Source organism: Parus major, chromosome 17 (assembly GCF_001522545.3).
Source record: "Parus major isolate Abel chromosome 17, Parus_major1.1, whole genome shotgun sequence".
In the NCBI taxonomy this organism is placed as follows: Eukaryota; Metazoa; Chordata; class Aves; order Passeriformes; family Paridae; genus Parus; species Parus major.
This window is the reverse complement of record NC_031785.1, coordinates 4,874,039-4,895,610: the sequence shown is the minus strand read 5'-3', so window position 1 is coordinate 4,895,610 and position 21,572 is coordinate 4,874,039. Positions and strand designations below refer to the sequence as shown.

Genomic DNA, 21,572 nt, shown 5'->3' with positions numbered 1-21,572 from the left:
TGCCTGATATGGCTTGGTGTGAAGTGGAGAGAGGGGAAGATGCTGCATTAGGCTGTACAGGGAACCAGTGAATTTCTTCTGCTTTCAGAAGGGTTGTGGGACAAGGGCAGGAATGGGATGTGCTGGTATAGGACTCTTCAAGATGAAGGGAAACCCTGTCAGTTACCTCTGACATGCTAAAGATTTTAGAGAAGGGATCTTTAATCTCCCAAATGCTTCTTTGTGTGTCTCTTCTCACCAGGAGTAGAAGAACCCAGTCTTTCACTGGTGGCTGCTGCAGTATCCCTGCCTCGCTTCGCGGTGTAGCTTCAGCACCTACTGCTTGGAGCAGAGGCTGTGTTAGGACAGTGTTCTGGTGCTGCTGGTAAGAGCAGGTAGAGAAGAGCTAAGCAGTTGCCTGTGACTGATCAGAGAATGGTTAATCCATGGGCTGTGGTAGTATCAGAGCAGTGTGTGTCTTTTTGTCTTGACTGAGAAGGAGAACAGAGCTTGAGTTTTATTATTGTTTATGTGTTAGAAAAGTTATAACCTAGAGCATCTTCATTCAAAGTGAGCACCCCAAATGCTGTAGTTCAACTGTTGTCCTTAACTTCCTAAGAGGTCAGAGCATGCTGCTGCTCTTCTTTTTCTCTTCCCCTTCAAAAATCAAACTGCTTATAAGTAATCATGATAGGGGAAAATAGACACCAAAGAGCTAAACAAAAAATAGGCAAACATTGTGCTGACTATGGTTTCCTCCATCTTTCCACTTCTCCTCTCCCCGATCGCTCTCCATTCGATGGGTCCTGGTCTCTTGGTGGAGCAATGTTGTCTAATGGTTGTTTCCCTCGATTCTTTTCCAAAGACAAGCAAAACGGCTACTGGGGCAGATTGTAGATCGCTGTCGGAACGGACCTGGTTTTCACAACGATGTTGATGGCAACAGTACCATTCAGGAGATTTTGATCCCGGCATCCAAAGTGGGTCTAGTCATCGGCAAAGGAGGTGAAACAATAAAACAGTTGCAGGTGCGCAAGATGCATTTCCTTTAGGGCTCTCTTCCCTACTGCAGCTTCTCTAGGTCCACTGGAACAGGCTGAAATGGAGAGCCCTGAATGCTCTAACCTTCTCTAGCAGGGACTACTCTTCTGCCTTCGGAGATTGGACTCAAATCCAGTCTTGTGTTACAAAATCAGGGTGGCCCCAACTACACAAGTAGTGGAGTTTTGCCAGAACTGTGGCAGAAACCTGTGTGCTGTAGATAAACACTTGGTGCTGTTTAGGAGGGGATCTCTGTAGCCAAGGAAGGGCCGTGTCTGCTCTGCTCTGCAGTATTTTTAATGCCAGCCATGCTCTTGTAGAGTGCTCTGCTTCTCTTTTGTTGCTGATCTGTGGTAAAACTGCCATGTGTCATCTCTTTTTCTCATCCCACCCCTTTCTAATTACGTGTTGTGTTATGTATAAACTGTGTTCCTGGATGTTCTTTATTCCTCCATCTGGTACAAGTTTTTAAATAATAAAAGGTTATAGCAAAACACCTAGGGTCAAAAATGGAGGGGTTTTGAGTGCCCTGATTAGACCTCTGTCACATGGTTTGGAAGCTGGTCACTTAATAACTGTTACATGCAGACAGCTACAGATTTTGGAAACGGCTGAAAAGTCAGTAGTTGAAGTAGAGGGGGTTCTTCTTGCAAGGATTTCAGCTATTTGAGAACCTCAGGAGCAGCACAATTTCTGGTAATCCCTTACAATCTAGGAGTGTTCCTGAATTTGTGCATTCTGTAACGGTGCTGGTTTGACCTTCACAATGTTTAGTGACCAAAATCTAGTCCCTTGTTTTAGGGACTCTGCTTAGAAAATTGCTCTGTGCTTTTTCTTCAGGAGCGAACAGGTGTGAAAATGATTATGATCCAAGATGGTCCTATGCCTACTGGAGCAGATAAACCTCTCCGTATTACTGGAGATGCATTTAAAGTACAGGTATGTAACAAAAGCAAACTGGTTGCCCAAGAGAACTAAGGAGAAATTTAAACCTGAGTGTATTTGTGAGCATCTAATGGAGTCAAATCCAACTGTAAATGTAATAATCTTTCCTGGTTTTGTTGGTTCTGTAAGGTTGAATAGAGCAAGTTAAAACACCAGAGTAGTTTGTTTTACAGCATAACTTAGGAGCTGTCACTCCACATAAATACTGCACATGGGTAGGAGTGGAAATGAGGAGGAGGGTTTGGAGAAAGTACTTTTGAAATGCTTTCCAGTCTGTGTGACAAAAAATGAGAGCTCTGTGTCACTCAAGAGAATGGGTTCTTAGTGAGTGACTGAATCACACATTTGAGACAGCAAACATTTCACAAAACTACCTCAGACAGCCAATCGACGCAGGTAATTAAAAACCAATCCCACAACAACTCCTGAAACCAAGGGGTTTGCTTAATATTGGTGCCTCAGTCTCCTTGTGTCAGGGTTTTGCAGATGTGGATGTACCTGCAGTTCAGAGAAAAAACCTCCATCAGCTGGAGCCTGGGGGATTGCAGCATGATGGGAGTGCCTGAATTAGAGCATTAAAGTTCAGCCACAGCATGTTCCACTTCTCAGCAAGTGCCTTTCATACCTTGCTAAGTACCTAAATCTAGCTTAGCATTCCTGTCTCCAATAAAAGTAGTTCTGTTTCATAGGATCTCCCTAATCATGCATTGCTGCAACAGTTGATGTTGCTCAGGCATAGTGTTTGGATGGTATTTTTCAAAGCTCTTATTGCAAGTTTGAATTTTTATTTTTTTTTCCCAAAAAAAGTTCTTACTCTGGAGGTGTAGCTGTGCAAAAGGAGTTTAAAGACAGTCTGGATAATTTTAACCAAATCATACTCTCAGTGCTGCCACTTCCCAGGTAGTTTCTGCTTTGCAAGATTTGCTGTTGTCACATCTTTCTTTCAAGGAAACATGGAGACTGCACAGGCTGGAAGATCTTTGAGGCACTTAAAGCTGAGCACACTTAGGAAGTGTTTAAGAAGTGTGATGAATCCTTGGGTCTGGTGGGATTCTTTGGATGCTGCAACAGTGTTTCTTAACTCTCAAATCCCTATGAAATCTCTCCATCATATTTCTGTCTTGGCATCTCTGAAATGTCTTTGAGTTGATTCTTTCTGTTAAAAATACCTTGAGGACATGGAAAATACGTAAAAATGAGAGAGATTCACCACTGTCCTCAAGCTTGGAAATAGAACCAAGATGTCAAAAGCTTGACCAGTAGTAGTGAGAAACAAATGCTCAGGTTTGACATGTAGGCTTTTTTTATTTTGTTGGTGACTACTGTTGGCTAATTTCCAGGGTACACTTTCACTAGCTGGGCTACATGGAGGCTTGTGAATGGCCTTTGAGTGCTGCCAGTAGGTAGGAAAAATATTCATTTGTCTCAGAAAACGTCTTGCTGGATTGCTGCAGACTTGGACTTAACTTTTCAGAGTCAGTAAGCTCAGTGCTGCCCAGCAGCCTCCTTGGTATGTGCTCTGTAGCTCTTAGTGGGCATGATCTCTTCTGCCAACTTCTACCTTACCGTGTTGGTTTCAGTTGTATCAGTAGGAAAGGGCTTTCACTTCCTCTAGTTCAAAAACAAAACAAAAAAGAAATCAAAGATATTTTAAAAGTTAAAGGGTGCTTTTGAAAGACTGGAGGAAGCAACTGACCCCAAGAAACTGCCACCTTGTGCACCTGGCAGTTTTTGTCAGACATAGAAGATGCCAGCAGGAACAGACTGTGGTAAATCCTAAATCAGACTGCTGTTGCCATTCAGCAGATGGAGATCTCTCTGCCTGAAGCCTGACCATTACCCACAGCTGAGGCCCTAACACCAGGAGGGCAAGCAGAATAATTTGAAGCTAACTGTAACTTCTTTCCCCATGTAGCAAGCGAGGGAAATGGTACTGGAGATCATCCGAGAGAAAGATCAGGCAGACTTCCGAGGCGTACGCAGTGATTTCAGTGCTAGAATGGGAGGAGGCAGCATAGAGGTACGTGTCCTTCACAGTGCTCTGCTAACCTCCCTGTGGGATGGGTACTGGGGGGAGTCATCCAACTGCACTTGTAACCTGTAAGCTTTTCTTTAAATGTGTTGTGTTCTTTTGCCAGAAGAATTGAGTCTGGCTCTGCAAAGAGGAGGAGTTCTCGTGGACTCCCAGATGGCACTTTATAATTGTCCTTTTTTAAGCTGCATTCTTGTAGTGCAGAGTTCATTTAGTGGGGAAGGAATTTGTGGCCACGTGTTTTTCTCAAGTGATGCAGTTCTGTAGCCTGGAGGTGCCTAACATGGCCCGTCCTCAAAGTTAAGAGCATCTCCTTGTAAAATCAGTCATTCAGTCTAGTTCTCTGCGCTTTCATACTCCTTTGCCTTTCCCATCAGGTCTCTGTGCCCAGGTTTGCTGTTGGAATTGTGATAGGAAGAAATGGAGAAATGATCAAAAAGATTCAGAATGATGCTGGAGTTAGGATTCAATTTAAACCAGGTTTGTGTGAGGATGGAGAGCCATTGCTTTCTGACCAGTGTTTCACTTTTGGGTTCCAGCAGCCAGGCTTTCCTCATTTACAGGTGCATTGTGTCTCTTTCTGAAACCCACTTAAATATGATGTGCTGCCTCCTCATGCACTTCCTGGTTTTCAGAGAGTAAGATTATATACAGCTCATTTGCAAACATTAGATGTCACAACAGTCGTGTCGTGAGTGGTAATTATACAGATAAATAAAATAACAAAAATCTTTTATTTCCTGTTAAAGAATTCTCCTTCAGGACATTAAAGCCTTTGGGGATCAGGAGTTGATTAATTCTGAATAACTTTCTCTGGGTCCTTGGCTGTCTGATCACCTATCAAACCTGCCTTTTTTCCTCTTAAAATTGTATCAGTCTCTTTCATGGTTTTTTGACATTTGAAAGTGTTTTGAATGTTGTTCCCTCTGCAGTGTGGGCTGGGTTTTGTCTTCTTTCAGTCCAGGGAAGAGGGGCTGAAGGTGGAGGGAAGAAGTAGCTCCTGGGATAGTTCTGTGGTGTGAAAATGCTGCCAGCAGTGGTGGTGCTGGAAGGAGGCTTTTGTTGGCAAGTGGATGTTTTCTACTTTTAATTTAGTCTTTGCCACCTCTCTCCACAGATGATGGGATTAGCTCTGAAAGAGTCGCACAGGTCATGGGGCTCCCTGATCGGTGTCAACATGCAGCACACATCATCAGTGAGCTCATCCTCACGGCTCAGGTGGGTTCTGGAAGTGCTTGTCTTCTATTTCCAGGCCTATGAGGCATCATTATAGCTCCAAATCTATCTCCTTCTTAGTTGTTGTTAAGTTTGGGAACAGTGACTTGATGGAATGGAGTCCATCAGCATCAGACAGTGACTGGAGCCTCTGCTTAGACAGCAGAGCATTGCCAGTGCTCAGTGGTGCCTCATCTTCCATCTCCAGACTCCAGTCCTTTGGTCTGCTGGAGGCAGAGGAAGGTGCTGACTGCTCAGGTGTTGTGTCACTGTGCTCTGAGACACACCAACACCTTGCATTACACAGTAGCAAGAAGTACAAAGATGGGTGAAGTACTGGGGCAGACTCTTGAAGGAGGTTGTATATTCCCTTTGTATTATGAGGAATTAAAACTTTAAGCCTTTTCAAAAACTTGAACATAATTTGTCCAGCAAGGTCCATAATTTGTTCATCTTGATATCTCTTCTAGCCCAAATTCCTGGTTTGAATACTTGATTTCATAATTTGCTGTAATGATTCACTTAAATGTTGAAGTCTGTCATGATAGTCTCTGACTGCCCATGGCATTTGCTTTGGGAAAATCACTTACCCAAAATAGGCATGTCCTGTAAGTGTCTTTGAACTTAAAAGCTTCCTTTGGAAGTTTTGGAAAATGTGCATTTCTGCTGAGTAATTCCAGTAGGATGACACTTGAAAGGGTTTGAAAGCAACTTTTGTGTGTGCCAGTGCCAGGATCCATTATTTGCTCTAAAGAGATCCCCCCATCACAAACTGAAAGTCTTTTAGTAGTTGATGTTTATTTATAGGTTTCTTTCAGCAGATGTAAAGGCATGCATTTATAAATAAGAATATCTTCCTGAATCAGGAAGGCAACTGTAACCTACATTACTTGGCATTTTTCTAAAGTACTTCAAAACCTTGAATGTGAAACTGAGGTCCAGGAATATCTCAATTCAATGCCATTGATTATGAAGCAGTTTAACTGACCTGGCTTTATTTTGTTTTTAATGTGCATTGGGGCCAGCATAACAACACTGATACACATGTTTTTCTTTCTAAGGAACGTGATGGCTTTGGAAGCTTGGCTGTTGCCCGAGGAAGAGGTCGTGGCCGTGGGGACTGGAGCATTGGAACACCTGGAGGCATGCAGGAAATCACCTACACTGTTCCAGCTGACAAGTGTGGCCTCGTTATAGGCAAAGGTGGGTTTGGTGACTCCAAACACCACAGCTTGCAATCCTTCTCTCTCAGGATGGCCATGTTTTTGCTGCCTGACAGAGAGGCTTTGGGGTTTTCTGTGATTGTAGGTGTTTAGTGCCCAGTGAATGCAGCATAGGAATAAGCTGTAAGCACTTGTGGATGTTTTCTTTGTGATGTTCTCACTCATAGTTGTATTCTCCAGGCCCTTGTTCACAAGCTCTTAATGCAGAGCTGTCAAATAAGCTTGTTATAACAAGTAGCTGGCTGAGAAAAGGCAGGTTCATTTGTGGATTCTTTTTGCAGAGAATTTGTTTGAAGGACGGATTATCAGGGACAAACAGAACAGTCATTTCATCATGCTGGATTTCTGTGAGTGCTGTGTGAGGAAACAGAAGCTCTCTGAGTGTGGTAATAACAGTAGCTGCTTCCAGCCCTGTACCTGAAGTGTGTGATGAATGAAGTAGGAGGATTTCTCTGCCTCTGTGTTGGCACCTGACCATGCACAAAAGCCTGGTGCACTTTGTGCCACTTGGCTGAGCATGTTCACTGCCATGGAGGCCCCTTGGCTGCTTGGCCAGTGGATCTCTCCATGCTAAGGAGATGAAGGAGGAGTCATCCTCTCAACCAGAACAACCCATGATGGTTATGAAACTAAGCAGCAGACAGGTTGTCACAGAGCAGGAGCTGCACATGGAGCAGTGGCAGGATTTAGGGTGGAATCAGGAGCAGACAAACTCTCTAGCTCTGAACTGCTGCAATGTGTCTGAGCTAAGGCAGTTTCATTTTTCTATCTGCTTGTTTCAGAAAGAATGACATATGCCTGAACTAGAATTTAAGTAATCAAAGCTGGCTTTTAGCCTCAGCAGAGGATAGAATAGGGATAGATAAGCTGCAGCAGAAAAGGAAGCAGAGACTTGAAGGCATTGAGCCAAGTTTCAGTGGCTTTGAGTGCTCCCAGCAGGAGGGAGCTTGTGGTGAGACTTGTTGTGGCCTCTTTCCCTGCTGCCCATCCCTGCTGTTCCCTGCCATGGACCTGTCCCCCAGCACCCTGAGCTCCTGCCCTGTTGGATAACCAGGGACACAGGCAGGTCAGCCCTGTAGCTGCAATTGTTTTCAGATGTTTTGTGCCACAAGCCTGTTCACAAACCTGAAAACTTTTTCCAGTATGAAAAACCACCTGCTTTCTCCATTATGCAGAAATTGCAGTGATTATGCTTGTCCTCACTGAACAGTCCAGTTGGCCAAAAGATCAAGCGAAGTAAATTTTAAGCCCACGAGTGAGACTTATAAGTACAGAAAAATCAAATTATAATGAAACTTTATTGCTGTATCCATTAGTCATCTTTAATAAAGGATCAGAAAAGGTCACTTGTTCAGCAGTGCACTGAAGTGGAGCATTTGTGACTACAGAGAGCACTGTGTGCTGAAAAGATAAATGCAGGTAGTGGAGTGAATGTCCCAGCATTCAAGTGCAGGGCCTGGCACAGCCTCACTGGGGGGTGAAGGGTGGCTTTTAACCTTTGTTTCCACAACAGCAAAATAGAGATTCTTACTTGGCCAGATCAGAAGCTTTCTGGAGTGACTAATTACTAGTTGTATGGTGATTTGAGTGCTGGTAGCATTGTAATACCACCTTGTAATCAGTGTTCTCACAGTGCCTGTGCTTTTAGGCTGTTGCAGCCTTCACTTTTGTCAAGTGAGTGATGGCTGTAGCGTTGCCTTTTGGGGTCTGGACCAGCATGGATGTGCTGCACTCTCCACACATTGATGCCAGACAGGCGATTGTTGTTATTTCCTCCCCCACTGCCTGTGGGGCAGTGCAGGGCAGAGGGGATCTTAGTGGGGTTTTCTTAACAGTGACCAGTTAGAAAACCTCTGTGCTCCCTGACAGTTTCTGAGCAGTTCCCAGCAGTTTTTCCTTGCTGTGATACAGGATGGGGCTGTTTGCCTTCTCTGTAAAATCTGGCTGAGGACTCTGGGCCATCAGCTTGGTCTCGAGATCAGCACCCGAGCCCAGGGTGCTGACCCTGCCCTGGACACCCAGGTGTGGTGTGTGTGATCTGACCTGGTAACTGCTCCTGTGCTCCCAGCTCCCTCTGACCACTCGAGAAGCAGGAAAAAAAGGGAGGCTGGGAAGTTTCTCACTTCAGTTTCTGCTGCATATGTGACAGAAGAGCTGGTGCCTTTTTCTTGTGGACATCTCAGCTTGGGAACGTGAGCTTTTAGGAGCTGGCGGGGCTCCCTGCAGATCCTGCGCGTGGCTTTTTCCCCTGGAGGGTGGGTAGGTGCAGCTTTTCTTTCCCAAAGGCCCCGAGGAAGGGTGGAGGCGAGCGCCATACACATGTCAAAGTCTGTCTGTGTTTGGTGGTGCTTGGAAACAGCCACCGCCTCCCTGGGCCCCCCTGGATTTCCATGATAAATACGGCAATCCTGACAGATACCGCGGCCGGCCTGGCTCTTGTCAGCTCGGCCTTTGAGCAGGTTTGATTAATTGCTTTAGGATTTCACGTCCAGCCGGGAGGCCGCTCCTGGACCGCTCCTGCCCCCCATCAGGTGGAAGAATGGAGCAGGATGAATGCTCTATAGACAGCCACCATGTGCCGAGCTGCTCGCCTCGCCGTGGGGAAGAGAACTCCTTCCGCCAGCGGCGGCTGCGTCACAGCATTCGCATGGTCTGGAGGCTGCCTTGGGGTGGCTCGGCTGGGAGGGAGCACTTTGACATGTACCAGGCTGCAGGGTGAAGAGGACAAGGGCACCGAGTCCTTCTGCTGTGGGGGTAGGAGCTTGCAGTCTCCCAGCAAACCTGGAGAGGCAGCTGACTTAATTCTGCTCTGTGGTGTAGGAGGGAGCTGCTGTAGAAACAGGCCCAACAACCCACAGGCTTGGTGCTGAATGCTAAATGGGGCAATGATTTGAAATCTCTATTCTCCTTGCTTCCAGTTTGAGAATGCTTCGATTTTTAATCCCCTTTTGGAAGGAGAAACTAGTCTGCAGTGCAAGTAGCAACCTCTGGTTGTGCCTCTGTCACCCAGTAAAGAAGTTGTGCCACTCCTTCAAATTGTGTTGCCTGAAAGGGTCCTCTGTTTTCACTAAGCAAATGAAATGGCTGTTGATTCAGATCTCACCTCGATATGTAAAAACCAGAGCTTCAAACAAATCTGCAGCAGACAAAAGCATGACACAAAAAAAACCTTCTTGGTTTTGAAACTTCATCTTACTCCTTTCCCATGCTTGACTGAAAGTAAGTGGGTTGGCTTTTGGCTGCACAATACAATCCCAGTTGTCTGCCCAGGGATGTGACATGATTATCTTTTGTTAAATGCATCTTCAAAAATTCATTTAGAAAGAGTTAATTGCCCTTTGGCAACTTTTCCTCCTCCCTTCCCCAGGAAGGCTTTAAAATGTTAAAAAGGTCACAAGTCCATTACAATGAAATGAACAAGTGTCTGCAACATCCACAGTTTGTTTTGAAGTTGTGCTGGATGTATAGAGATGGAAATGTGAGCAAAATAGAGGCCTTTATTTTTGGAGATGCTTTTTAATGAAAACCAAACAAAAATCTCTGATTAGTTTCCTTTGCTGTCTGTCCTGCTTGCTGTCTATCTTTTGAGCTGGTGATTTTTTTGTTTGTGATTTAAAAGTTGTAAAACCCCTTCCTTAGCCATACCCTTTAATTTCTCCAGTTGAGTGGAGCTGGTAAGTTGTGTGAGCTTCCAAAAGAAGAATTGAACCATTGTAACATTGGCTGAGGCTTTTGTTAAGCAAATTTCATGAAGAGACCAGGACCTAGCAGGTCTTGAGGAAATCAGATCCACTTTGACTGGCCCTGCTGCATCCTGCTGGAAGCACTCCTGTGCTCTTGTGCATCCAGATGGCAAACGAGCCAGACATGGTCACTGCATGCACAGCTAACTCTGAAATAGCAGGAGACAGCCTGGAATTGTGTGCTGCCATGGCTGTGGAGGGATGTGTGGCTGCAGGGTGAATAGGAAACCTTGTAGGCAGAGGCTGCTTTAAGGCAATAACCTGTCAAACAGCTCATGTTTGGGAGAAGGCTTAAGCTTTGTTATGTGGCTGGTGGCTTTTTTCCTTAGTGATGGAAGAAAAAAAGAAAAACCAGCATGCTTAGATTGCAGGTGACCTTCATTTCATAGAGGATTTGAACAGCTGTGCAAAAACAATGGAATTCAGTCAGTGCAGGTTTTGCATGTGCTTTGTCAAAGTGTGTCCCAGTCATGCTGCATCTTGTTGGGAGCCTGGCAGTGGGCACTTAGTGGGGCTTATGTGTTCTTTAAGCAGCGTCATCCATGACCCCAAAAACTGTTACAGTAGCTCAAGGTTTCAGGTTATGTTTGTGAGGAAGATTAAAAGAGTAGCATGAGCTCAGGTGCTGCAGGGTTTTTTTGCTGCTGCCATCCTCTGCCCACCTCTCCTGAGGCACACAGAAGGTGACTGAAGCTGTAGTCCATTTCCAGGATCTGACTTTGATGTGGTTTTATGGAAAGAGATGCTGAATATCCGTCCTTATGTCTTGGCTTTCTTCTCTTCAGGTGGTGAGAACATCAAGAGCATAAATCAGCAGTCGGGAGCTCATGTGGAGCTGCAGAGAAACCCACCCCCAAACACAGACCCTGGCGTAAGAATATTCACAATCAGAGGGGTCCCCCAGCAAATCGAGCTCGCTAGACATCTCATAGATGAGAAAGTTGGTGTAAGTTCTGTCTCTGCTCTCTTGCTCTGTCCCTTTCAGACATGCTGTTGTCACTCTTGGGTACGTGGACTCACAGGATGGCACGGAATGCGCGTGCTTGCATTACTCAGCTTCAAAACCATTTGCCTCTTAGCAGCTGGCTTGAACTTGATAGCCCTCCAGCATCCATTTGGTTAATTTTTGCTGTGGTCCCAGAAGGATTTGACTGTTGACATAGTCCTGGGTAGTGTATACAGCTATATGAGAGGGAAGAACAACAATAATAAGGTATGAAAGGGCTGTCAAAAGGAGATTTTTGAAAGGAAGACAATAGTGTCATTGTGTGAGAATGACACAGTCCTGGCAGCATCATCCCGAAAGTAAAACACTCAACTCCTTGCTCAGTAAGTTCAGGATGACTTATATTACACTTAATGCAGTGCTGTGGTATTGAAGCTTAGTAAGGTCAGGCTGCAGTACTACTGAATGGGGAGATTTCAGTAAAGAAGTATGGAAAATACTGAACTGGGGCATGGCAAAGCTGAAAAGCTGCCTTCATGCTGAATTGCTTGAGAGGAGAAGGCTTAACACCAACTTCAGGATCCAGGCTGTTTCTCTCCTTTCTTACAACTCATAGTAGCTGCCTCCACCCTGTACTTGGAGCTGGCATTAAATGTTTGTGGATTCTGTGACAGGGTACCAGCATGGGTGGACCTGGAGGATTTGGTCAAAGTCCGTTCAGCCAAGCACCTGCTACACCTCATCAAAAGTAAGCTTCTGCATCTCCTCACCCATGGGCTGGGGGGATGACTGGGAGCTAGAAAGTGCTGGGAGAAGAGTGGAGGGCCCTGAAGGGGTGGGGTGTGAGTGGAGCCTTTAAAAGATTGAGCATTCAGAAGCAAAAGCAAGTGAGCTCAGTCCTTTAAACTTGACTACAGGAAAGATTTCATCTATTAAATGACACACCAGGTAGGTATTGGCATCTCTAGAATTCCTGTCTAGTGCAGTGAGAGCATGGGAAGAAGCCTGAATTGCATAGAGCACAGAGAGTGCTGTTCAGTGTGATGTATCTTCACCTTGGCTTCATGAACGGACTGATACCAAGGCAGGACATTGCACCTCCCACCTGCACAGCTTCCCTTTTGCTCCCATGTTCATCTGTTTGTTCAGCAGCTGCTGGTTATAAGTGACAGCTTCTCTGGGCAGCTTCGTGTCTGTGGCCTGGTAAGTATTTTATTGTCTACTTGAGCATGGCTTTTTGTCCTCTGCAGTGGTCCTCAGGCGTTCATGACACAGGGCTGGGGCAGTACCTACCAGACGTGGCAGCAGCCTGGACAGCAAGTCCCAAGTAAGTGCCAGGACCTGGGTTGGAGGTGGGGTGGTGTTCCCTTTGTAGTCTCTGCTTTGTGCCTGCAAAAGGCAGGTTCACCCATGAGACCACGTGTGTGAAAACAGCAGAATGATTTCCTGAGCAGAAGAGATGTGTGGAGGCACGTGGTGGTGGCTGAGCTCAGAACAAGCTGAAGGTTGTGGAAAACTTTTGCTTTTTGTGTGTTTAACTGCTTATTGCCTCTTTTTGCTCTTTGGGTAGAAACTTGGTCCTTGCTGTCTGTTCTTCTCTAACAAAAATTCCTGCCTCCAGCTCTCTTCTCCCAGGATTCTCCAGGCACTTGCACACCACACTTGTCCCTAATAGGCACACTGTTGGTGCTGAGCCCTCCCATCTCTTTGTTCTTGACCTTATAATTTCTTGCTTATTTTCTTATTCAATTGTTCTTTACAAGCTTTTCTCACTGTTCAAATTCCAGACTGATGGAACAACAGGGGAGATGCATGCAGGAAATGGAAGGAAGGTTAGGCAGGGCTCCTGTACTGGTCATTTTTTCCTGAAATCCTGTTGAGTCAAAACTGAGCATTTTGGAATGGAGAGTCACCTTTTCAGAATAATTGAAGTAGTAAATGCTGGTGGTGATGTTGTAGCTGCATCATGCTGTGTCTCCAGCAGCCAGAGGAATGGTTTGCCCTGAACAGAGCAGATTTGTGTCTGCTTGGTAATCTCAAAGCTCATATGATGGTGGTAATGTCCTAAGGACCCTTGCAGTCACAGTTTTTTAAGAAATATGAGCTTTTAAATGGTCTGGTCTCATTACCCCCACACACACCTTTTGGTGCTTAGCTTTAGTTTAATTTTAAAGTGTTTTAATGGCAGATGCTTTACACTGCTAAGGCTGATTTAGGAATGAAGTAGATTGTGAACTTTGGTATAAATTTCCACGCTTTGAGGTTCCTGAGGTTAGGGAATCATTGGAGGGACAATGCCTGCAATCCCATTTGTGATTCCCTGTAATACTGCTCACCTTTGGGTGTTTATGACATTGTGAATATGTGAGGTTTGGAAATCTCAGTGCTGCTTTGTTAACTTGGTGCACTTCTGAAATGTGTGCTGTGGTGGTATATGGCAACCCTGCATGGAAGTGTGTGTTAAACTTTGTCTGAGTCCTGTCTCTTAGCAATTACAGTCTAGAAATGATGACTTTCCCTTTGAGCTTTAAGGTCCTGGAGAAGGTCAGCAGTTGTTCTGGTTTCAGCACGTTAAAATGCACTGGTGGGCTTCAATTGACTTTTCTTCTGTACCAGGAGTGAAATAGTATGGTACTGAAGAAGAGTGTTGTTTCATTAACTTGTTTTACAGGAAAAATTGTTATTCTGCTCCTTTGCTTTGCACCCCCAAGGGCTCTGAACTTCCCTGAGTTTTGGAAAGCAGAGCAGTCAGTGCAGCAGGGAAAGCTCCATAAAAAAATAACTTTTATCTTCCATAGAGCCATGGAATAAATGCTTACAAAACTGCATTGCTCTTTGCCTTGCGAGATGGCTTTAGAAACTTATCTTGTTAACTTATTTTTCACCTTCCTGAAACATCCCTTCATGCTGCCCACCAGTCCCTGGGGAAAGAAGAATCTCCCTTCCTGCAGCAGATAATAGTGCCTCAGGCTCACCCCTCCTGGCTTTGGAGCCTGGTGTAGGAAGCACAGCCCCCTTGAGCCCCCTGATGACCAGTAATGCAGTTCATACTCCAGTAATGACAATTTTACACTGTCAGGTTTCAGGTGGCTCCCAAAACCCCTGGAGCTTCCTGCTTTGCCATTGCCCTTCCCCTGTGTGGGTTTAGCCCCACACTGCTGTCTCTTGGAGGCAGATGTTTATTCCTGCTGTTGAGTGTGATGGAAAATGCTGGCTCCCTAATTCCACATGCTTAGGATGCTCCCTGTTCCTGTTTGTAGCCAGGCACACTGAAGGCAGGCTGGGTGAGGGGAAGGGACACACACATAATGCTTTAAGAACCTCCACCACTCTCCTCTGCTGCACTGGTGCCCAGGTGGAGCTCACCAAGGTGTAGGAGGAGTATTGTAAGAAATAGGTAAATACCTGCTTTTGTACTTTTTAATTTGAAAACAGCCTTGTGCAGGGTCCCTTGCCCGAGTGCTGCAGCCTGTGTGTCACAGCTCTGTCAGCCCTGTCACAGCGCCAGCATCCTGGGGACAGCCTCGAGTGCAGTCCTTGTGGGAGGAGGGGCAGACCCCCACCCCCTACACATGTATTTAGATTTTAATTACTTCCCCCATCTTAAATAAATTAACTGGCTGGGGAAACATTTTGCTGTGAAATGCATTTAGCTGCGTGTCCTTTCAGCCTGCTGTGGACTGTAATTCTCCGAGAAGAAAAGGCATTGAAGGAGGTCCTTTGTTGGCATTAGCAGGTGGACAGTTGAGGCAGCCTTGACCTCTGCCAGAAAAGGTCCTGACTTGTAGCGTTGGTCAAGTCTTTTAACCCGCTTTTATGCCCCTGGACAGGACACTGCTGCCCTGTTCCCTCCACCCACTTCACACTTGCAGTGTATTATTTCCCCCTTCCCCCCACTTCAAAGCCCCCCTTGGGCCGGTGTCAGGGCTGGGCTGTGCCTGGAGCTGGGATGGGATGGGCAGGGCTCTGCTCCACGCGTGTCCTCTGTCCTTGCCTGCTCCCCTTGTCTGCAGGGGCTTGTGCTCCCCACTCCTGCTGTGCCTCTCTGCAGCTCCCAGGTGCTGTTTGCTGCTTGTTTGCCCTGTGTCTCACTGGGGGCTCTGTGCTCCCACTGGGATCCAGGGAAGTGTGGGAAGGGCAGGTATCCTGCCTCTGTCCTGCTGGCCGTGCTCTCCCTGCTGGAACACTTGGATGTGTTGGGTTGAAGGTGTCTTAGTGCTTCAGAGGTGGGGACTCTGCTGGGTGGAGCCCAAGGTTTGGGATCTGTGAGAGACTGGCACAGCTTCCCTTGGAGCAGTGTAGGAACCTGGAGATGACACCATGAGCCAGCTGTGGCTGTTCAGAGATGTCGAGGCTGCTGCTTCAGTGATGCCTGGGCTGTGCCCTGGGGGCAGTGGAGCAGATTGTGCCCTGTGCAGGGCTCTTGGCACCTTGGGGAGCTGAGTGGCTGCCCTGGAGCTGTGCAGCTTGTGCACCAGAGGCTCGTGTGTGTGCAGGGTGTATGGAGGGGCATTGCCCACAGGGGTCCCTGAGCTCTGCTCCACTGAGAGGAGCAGGGGTGAAGGATGCAGCCCCTGAGAAACAAGTGAGGTGACTCAAAAGATGGCCATTCCCTTGGCAGCTCTGTGGAGGTGATGGGTCTCGGCTCTCCTGCACTGAGTACAAGCAGACTGGGAGACCAGAGTGGCTGATTGCAGACCAGGCAGCTCACAGCCACGTGCTTTGGCTTGAGCAGGTCCCAGCAGGGCCACATTTGGCTTCCTGCCCTTCAGCAGATGAGGTGAGATCAGGAACTCAAGCTTTTCCTCAGCTTCCCCTGAACCGAAGATGCCCAACATTGCAGAAAACTGGAAGCTGAAGTGTCAAGTCTGGGCAGCTGTGGTGGACCCAGGGCCTGTCTAGTGGAGATTTAGATGTCACTGGCTGGAAATTGTCACCTGTTCCATACTGACGTGCCCCTTGTTGTCATCTTTGCACAGGCCAACAGAGCCAGCAGCAGAACAGCCATCCTGATTACAGCAAAGCATGGGAGGAGTATTTCAAAAAACAGAGTGAGTGAAACAGGCTTACTGGAGATGAATCAGCTCTTCTTACAAGGAGTTAACTCTAATCTGATGACTTGCATCTCCATCCCTGCCATTTTTAGCTTACAGTCCTTTGGTGATGGTGCATGTAGTGCTGCCACAGAGAGCTTTCGGTTGTGCTGTCGCCCCTCAGGAGAGCAGCTCCCACTGAGCCCCAGTCCCCTCATGCCCACACCTGCAGCCAGCCTGCCTGGAGAAACACAGAGCATGCAGGAATTGATGCTGGCAAAATCCAGGAAGCTGGAGCTGGTTTGTGAGAGCTGGTTTAGGAGAGCTCATGGAAAGTCACAGGCCTGGCTCTCTCCACCATGTTGCAGAGTGCATGATCCCAACCTCTGGACTTGCTTTGACATGGAGCTGCTGGAGGCTTTGTGCCTTTGAGGATGAGGAGTGTGCAGGCTGTCAGCCTGTCCCTGCAGCTGCAGGAATGCTCTGGGTGCTTTGTGCCTGCTCTTGGCTTGTCCCTCACAGTCCAGCTTGGAGCCCATCCTGCCGTCCCACATGGCAGAGCCGGCGTTGCTCTGTCGGGTGTCTGCAGCAGCTGGAAGGGGGCTGGCTCTTCTTTAAGCTTGACAAAAGGAGATCCTAACCCTGGGCTTGGACTTCTGTAATTGCTTATCTCTCCCTTTTTTCTTCTCTCCCTCTAGGTCATGCTGCCAGTGCTGCTTCTCAGGCAAGTTCCCAGCCGGACTACACGATGGCTTGGGCAGAGTATTACCGACAGCAGGCTGCCTACTACGGGCAGACACTAGGGCAGGCTCAGGCCCACAGCCAGGTCTGTATTCACCTTCCCCAAACCCCTCTACTCCTTCTCTTGGGCACTTGGGTATATTGGCCTTGCCCTAGTGTAGAGACTCCCCGTCAGGTTCACACGGTGAGGCAGAGATATTTTGTGGCTGAGAAAGTGACCACAGAAGCATTGCCTCAACATTAGAGTCTTACTTTCCTGTATTGGGTGGGTGAGGGTTTTTTTTTGGGGGGAGGACTGGTAAGTTACTTGTTTCTTCTGGGAGCCTTTCTTTATAGTCCCCAGGCAGTTGTTTGGCTTTGGGGAATTAAAGTAAAAGGATGATGAAACCAAGCTGATGAGGCAGCACAGCACTGACACGTCCCGGAACTGTGAGTGCAGGCACTGCCTTTTATTGTGCTGGGACAGGAGCTGTGTGCTCACCAGCTCCCTGTCCCAAAAGAAACCAAAACTGCTGAAAAATAATTTGTACTAACGTGCTTTTGAGTAAAATCTCCCCTCAGCTGTCATTCAGCCCACCTGAGAGTTGTGTGAGATTTATCCTGATGGCGCTCAATGCTTTCCCAAGCACCGGCTCCATGGAGCAAACAAAGCAGCAGAAACTTTGTGCAGAGCACAGGGGCACCTTGCTGTGGTCTGACACTTGTCCCCACGGCTCCACATTTAGCTGTGGCTCTGGGGAGCAGAGGCTGCTGTGGATGCCAGCCCCCAGCAGCTGCTCTCCCCTGCTCTCCCCACTCACACCGTGAGTGGAGCCGGTGCCGGCGCTCGCCGCGGGCGCTGGCCAAGTGTGACCTGGACATGGTGATAAAAGAGCTTCTCTTCATTCCTCCCCCAGTCTGCCCTGCCAGAAAGAGAGATCTTGTTTGGTGAGGGGCAGGAGAGCTCTGGGACAGCGTTAGGGCAGAGGGCTCCAGTGGCAGCTCGAAGCATCCTTTGAGCTCAGCTGCAGCGGGGACAGACCTGTGTCGGGGGAGGAGGGCTCGGCAGCTTTGATAATTTGCTGCTGCTCAGTAACTTTTCCTTTTCTCCCTCTCTCTTTCTTTCCAGGAGCAGTAGAACAAGGTCCTCGTGGCAATTTTTTTCTCTTGGAATCGTTGTGGAAGAAAACCTTTTTGTAACAGAGGTTTTTAGATTTGCAACATTTTGATGAAGACTTTTCTGTTTGTGAAACACTAGCTGTAGGATAATCTATACTGAACTTTTCTAAGAATCAGGAACAATTAGTAATGTACTAAACGTATGGACATGCTGGTAATTTTGTTTCCAAATTTATATCAAAATAAAACCTCCGGGATTCTTTTTGGAGAGAAGCCAGAGAATTTCCAGGCACCAAAACGCACCCCAGAGCTGTGACATTTCAACATGTGGGTTTTTTTGTGTGGTTTTTTTTTTTCCTTTTAGTTTTCAATCTTTTCTGTTGGAACAGAAAGAGTGGCTTGGAAGTCTTAGGTGGTATGTAACAAATCTTAAAAAGAGAAAAAAAAAAATTTAAACAGTATTTAAATATTCTTAAATATGTAAATTCATTAAATGTTTTACTTCTAATTTCTTGTATCTTGGCTGTCTTTGATTTTATTGCATTTTTAAAAAACTGAACTATGATATGTATTGTAATTAATGATATGATTTCTGTATTTGAAACAGTTACTGTTTGCAAGTTCGGGGGGGCATTTTGTAGGGTTTGTATAATTTCTAGAGTCTAAAGGGGTAATATAAAAACGTGTTAATTTTTTTAGCAATACATGTTTTCATGTCTCCATTGCTAGTTGCATTTATGTATCTAAGACCTCCAAGCTTGTTAAAAAAAATGAAAAAACAAAAAAAAAAAAAGAAAAGAAAAAAACTTCTTCTATGCTCTCAGAAATATAAATACTGTTATTTTTAATATTAAAATGAATCTGCTATTAGTACCTTTAACAAACACTGTGGAACATAAAACCATATAAAAGGTAGTAACTATTTTTTAATTCCAGGGTGTTTTCTGCTTTTTCATTTCTTTTAAATATTTTCTTATCTAATATTTGTCAAATTACCTAGAGAAATAAATGAATCTAGTATTAACCACAGTATGCGCTAAATAATTTTGATTTAATAAAAGGGATAATATGATTTCTGATGTTTACTGTAGTGTTTCTTGTACAGATAACAGTGTATTTTTAAAGGAAAAACGGAATTGAAGCTATTTTTTCTTGCATTTTTAATTGCCCTGCGGGACATTCCGTTTTTAAATGTACTGAATTACTGTTCTTGGGTTCTTTCCTTATTTTTCCTTATGCTTGAAATGTCTAACTATAAAGAATTGCAATTGGATAATGTTGAGCATGGTGTTAAAAAAAAAAAGTGTTCTTTTTATTTGACTGACAGTTGCATTTTACACTCTATATAATAAAATTTCCACAAGGTGTCTTGTGGGCGAAGTATTTCCCGTCTGTTGGACTCTGTTGTTTCCTCTCCTCGGTTCCCAGGGAGTTTGGGGTGGTCACTGAGGTGGTCATTGTTAATTCTGGGGGAACTCTGTTCCTGTCACATCCTCCTGGTGCTGTGACACCGAGCAGTCCCGTGCAGGTTTCTGTGCTTGTCGTTGTTAGGAGGATCCCAGAGCACCTGTGTGAACAGCAGGAATTTCCTCTGCAGCCCTGTAAAGGTTTTACTGCTGAGGAGTTGGCAGCCCCTGCTTTTAATACTCTGAACTTGTTGCTCTTTCCCAGCTCTGTGGCAGGATCCATGCAGGATCCATGCAGGATCCATGCAGGATCCATGCAGGATCCATGCAGGATCCGTGCCTGCAAGGGGATTGCTGGAGCAATCATCCTGCTCCTGACTGGGAGAGGAATGGGAGGGATGTGGAGCCGCTATCAGATGTGTTAAGGCCATCAACCTTTCGTTGTGCCCAGACCAAGTTTGGCAATAACTGTAGCCCCTTCAGGGATCTTTTTCTTGTAAAATGTGAGTTTTTGGCTCCTCCAGCCTCAGGCAGCTCCAGCCCCTGCTCCCAGGCAGCCGCGGGGGTTTATGACGGGGGAAGGGAGGAAAGAAGATCCCATCTGCAAAGCCGGGAGCGGGAGGCACATTGAGAGCCGGAAGAAAAGGAGATGTAGCATCTCTAAATATACCTCCAGAGAATCAAGAGAGACATTGAAAGATGGGATAGTAAAAGCCACTTGGAAAGAGGGGAGAGGGGGGAAAAAATGGCTAGAGGAGGGCATAAAGGCTGCTGATGGGAATTGGGAGCGGGCATTACCGAGAAGACTTCCTTCTAATTCATCTTCCAAGCTCTGTGCCAAAACAGCATTTGGCATGGTTCACAGGGAGCAATTGTGTGATAATGAACCCTAAGGTGTCCCTTAATTGAAGACTGAGGATTACAGATTGTGCCAATAGTCGTAAATGGCGCAGGATTGTGGGAGGATGCATTTTCTTAAATGTATCTGTAAGTACAGATGAGTGAGTCTCCCCAGTGAAATGCCCATACTATAAATTATGGAAATATCTCTTTCTGATGCAACCTTTTATTGAGGGGGTGGGGCAGCAGGACAAGAAATAGTTTGCAAGCCTTTGAAATTTGGCCTGTCATTAAGATGGTGCCTGCAAAGCTGGGGTTTCATCAGCAGTCTGGTGTCCTGGAAGGATGAAGTGCTTGAAACGTTCCCAAGTTCACCAATTTGTTTTCCATTATTGCTGCCTGCTCTGGGCGGAGATGCCACGGATGTTGAACTGTTGTGAGCCCATGATGGGCTGGAGAGGGGCAGGGTTTGAGGCAGAGATGTCTCAGCACTTCATGAGGAGCTGGTGGCCTTTGGGTTCCTCCAAGCCCTCCTCCAGCCCTGCTGCTTTCCTGGTCTCTGTCCATCCAGGGGGTTCTGGGTCTGGTCTGACACTCAGTCCCACCCCAGGGCTGGACAGGCCCCCTCACCTTTCGCTCCAGGGTCTGCAGGCAGCTCCTCATGTCCCCTGGCTCGGTCGTGTGGTGCAGCCCAGAAGCTGCTGAGCTGCCTTCAAAGCCAAGCCTTGGTGTCCAGGAGAGGAACCAAATCTCCTCCCCAGCCCTGGGCAAATTTAACCCCTGGTAATGTGGATTAATAAGCCCTGGCTGCACTGGGTTTGGAGGCAGGAAGGGTTTGTCTGTCCCTTTGGCAGGAGCTGGGTGCTGCATGGAGCAGGAGCAGTCCCTGAGGGCTGTGCAGGTGGGACACATTTGGGACTTTGGGGGGTCCATGAATGGTGATGGGGATGGTGCAGCCTCCTCCTCCTCACAGGGAGCCAGATCCCAGCACAGGGGCATGACAAGACAGTATCCTGAGGGGCAGTGAGGTGATCCCATCACAACACCTTCAGTTTGGGGAAGGCTCAGACTCCAGAATGTGGCATTTGGGAAGAGCAGGACTGGAGCCAATGGCCCTGGCAGGAAGTGCCCAGACCCTGTTCTCTCCTACGCTTGACAAAAATGCTCCGTCCCTCAGTCCCTCCCCAAAGTCCTTGGCTCAGGCACACACCATCTCTGCTCTCCCCAGGATTAATCCATCTCACTTCTACCCAGCAGCACAGCTTTGCTGGGTGTGTGTGGGTGTCTGGACCACGTCCCACAGGATCCCCCAAGCTGGCAGCCCCCACCC

At 46.7% G+C, this 21,572-nt stretch overlaps 1 protein-coding gene across 5 annotated transcripts in view; it reads left to right on the top strand.

Annotated features, from left to right (window-relative positions):
• The window catches only part of FUBP3 (far upstream element binding protein 3), a 39,306-nt gene extending 19,927 nt beyond the window's left edge, over window positions 1-19,379 (top strand). For 4 of the 5 annotated variants that reach the window (XM_033518318.1, XM_015644854.2, XM_015644853.1 and 1 more), the window contains 12 exons: window positions 845-1,007; window positions 1,861-1,959; window positions 3,881-3,985; window positions 4,375-4,477; window positions 5,115-5,215; window positions 6,274-6,415; window positions 10,964-11,124; window positions 11,799-11,872; window positions 12,375-12,451; window positions 16,104-16,175; window positions 16,856-16,983; window positions 18,007-19,379. In XM_033518318.1, the coding sequence (XP_033374209.1) occupies window positions 845-1,007; window positions 1,861-1,959; window positions 3,881-3,985; window positions 4,375-4,477; window positions 5,115-5,215; window positions 6,274-6,415; window positions 10,964-11,124; window positions 11,799-11,872; window positions 12,375-12,451; window positions 16,104-16,175; window positions 16,856-16,983; window positions 18,007-18,015 (1,234 nt within the window). In that variant the 3' untranslated portion in view covers window positions 18,016-19,379. The remainder of the gene's footprint in view (window positions 1-844; window positions 1,008-1,860; window positions 1,960-3,880; window positions 3,986-4,374; window positions 4,478-5,114; window positions 5,216-6,273; window positions 6,416-10,963; window positions 11,125-11,798; window positions 11,873-12,374; window positions 12,452-16,103; window positions 16,176-16,855; window positions 16,984-18,006) is intronic. The other variant, XM_015644855.1, reaches the window with a different exon arrangement.
• The last annotated feature ends 2,193 nt before the right edge of the window (window positions 19,380-21,572 follow it).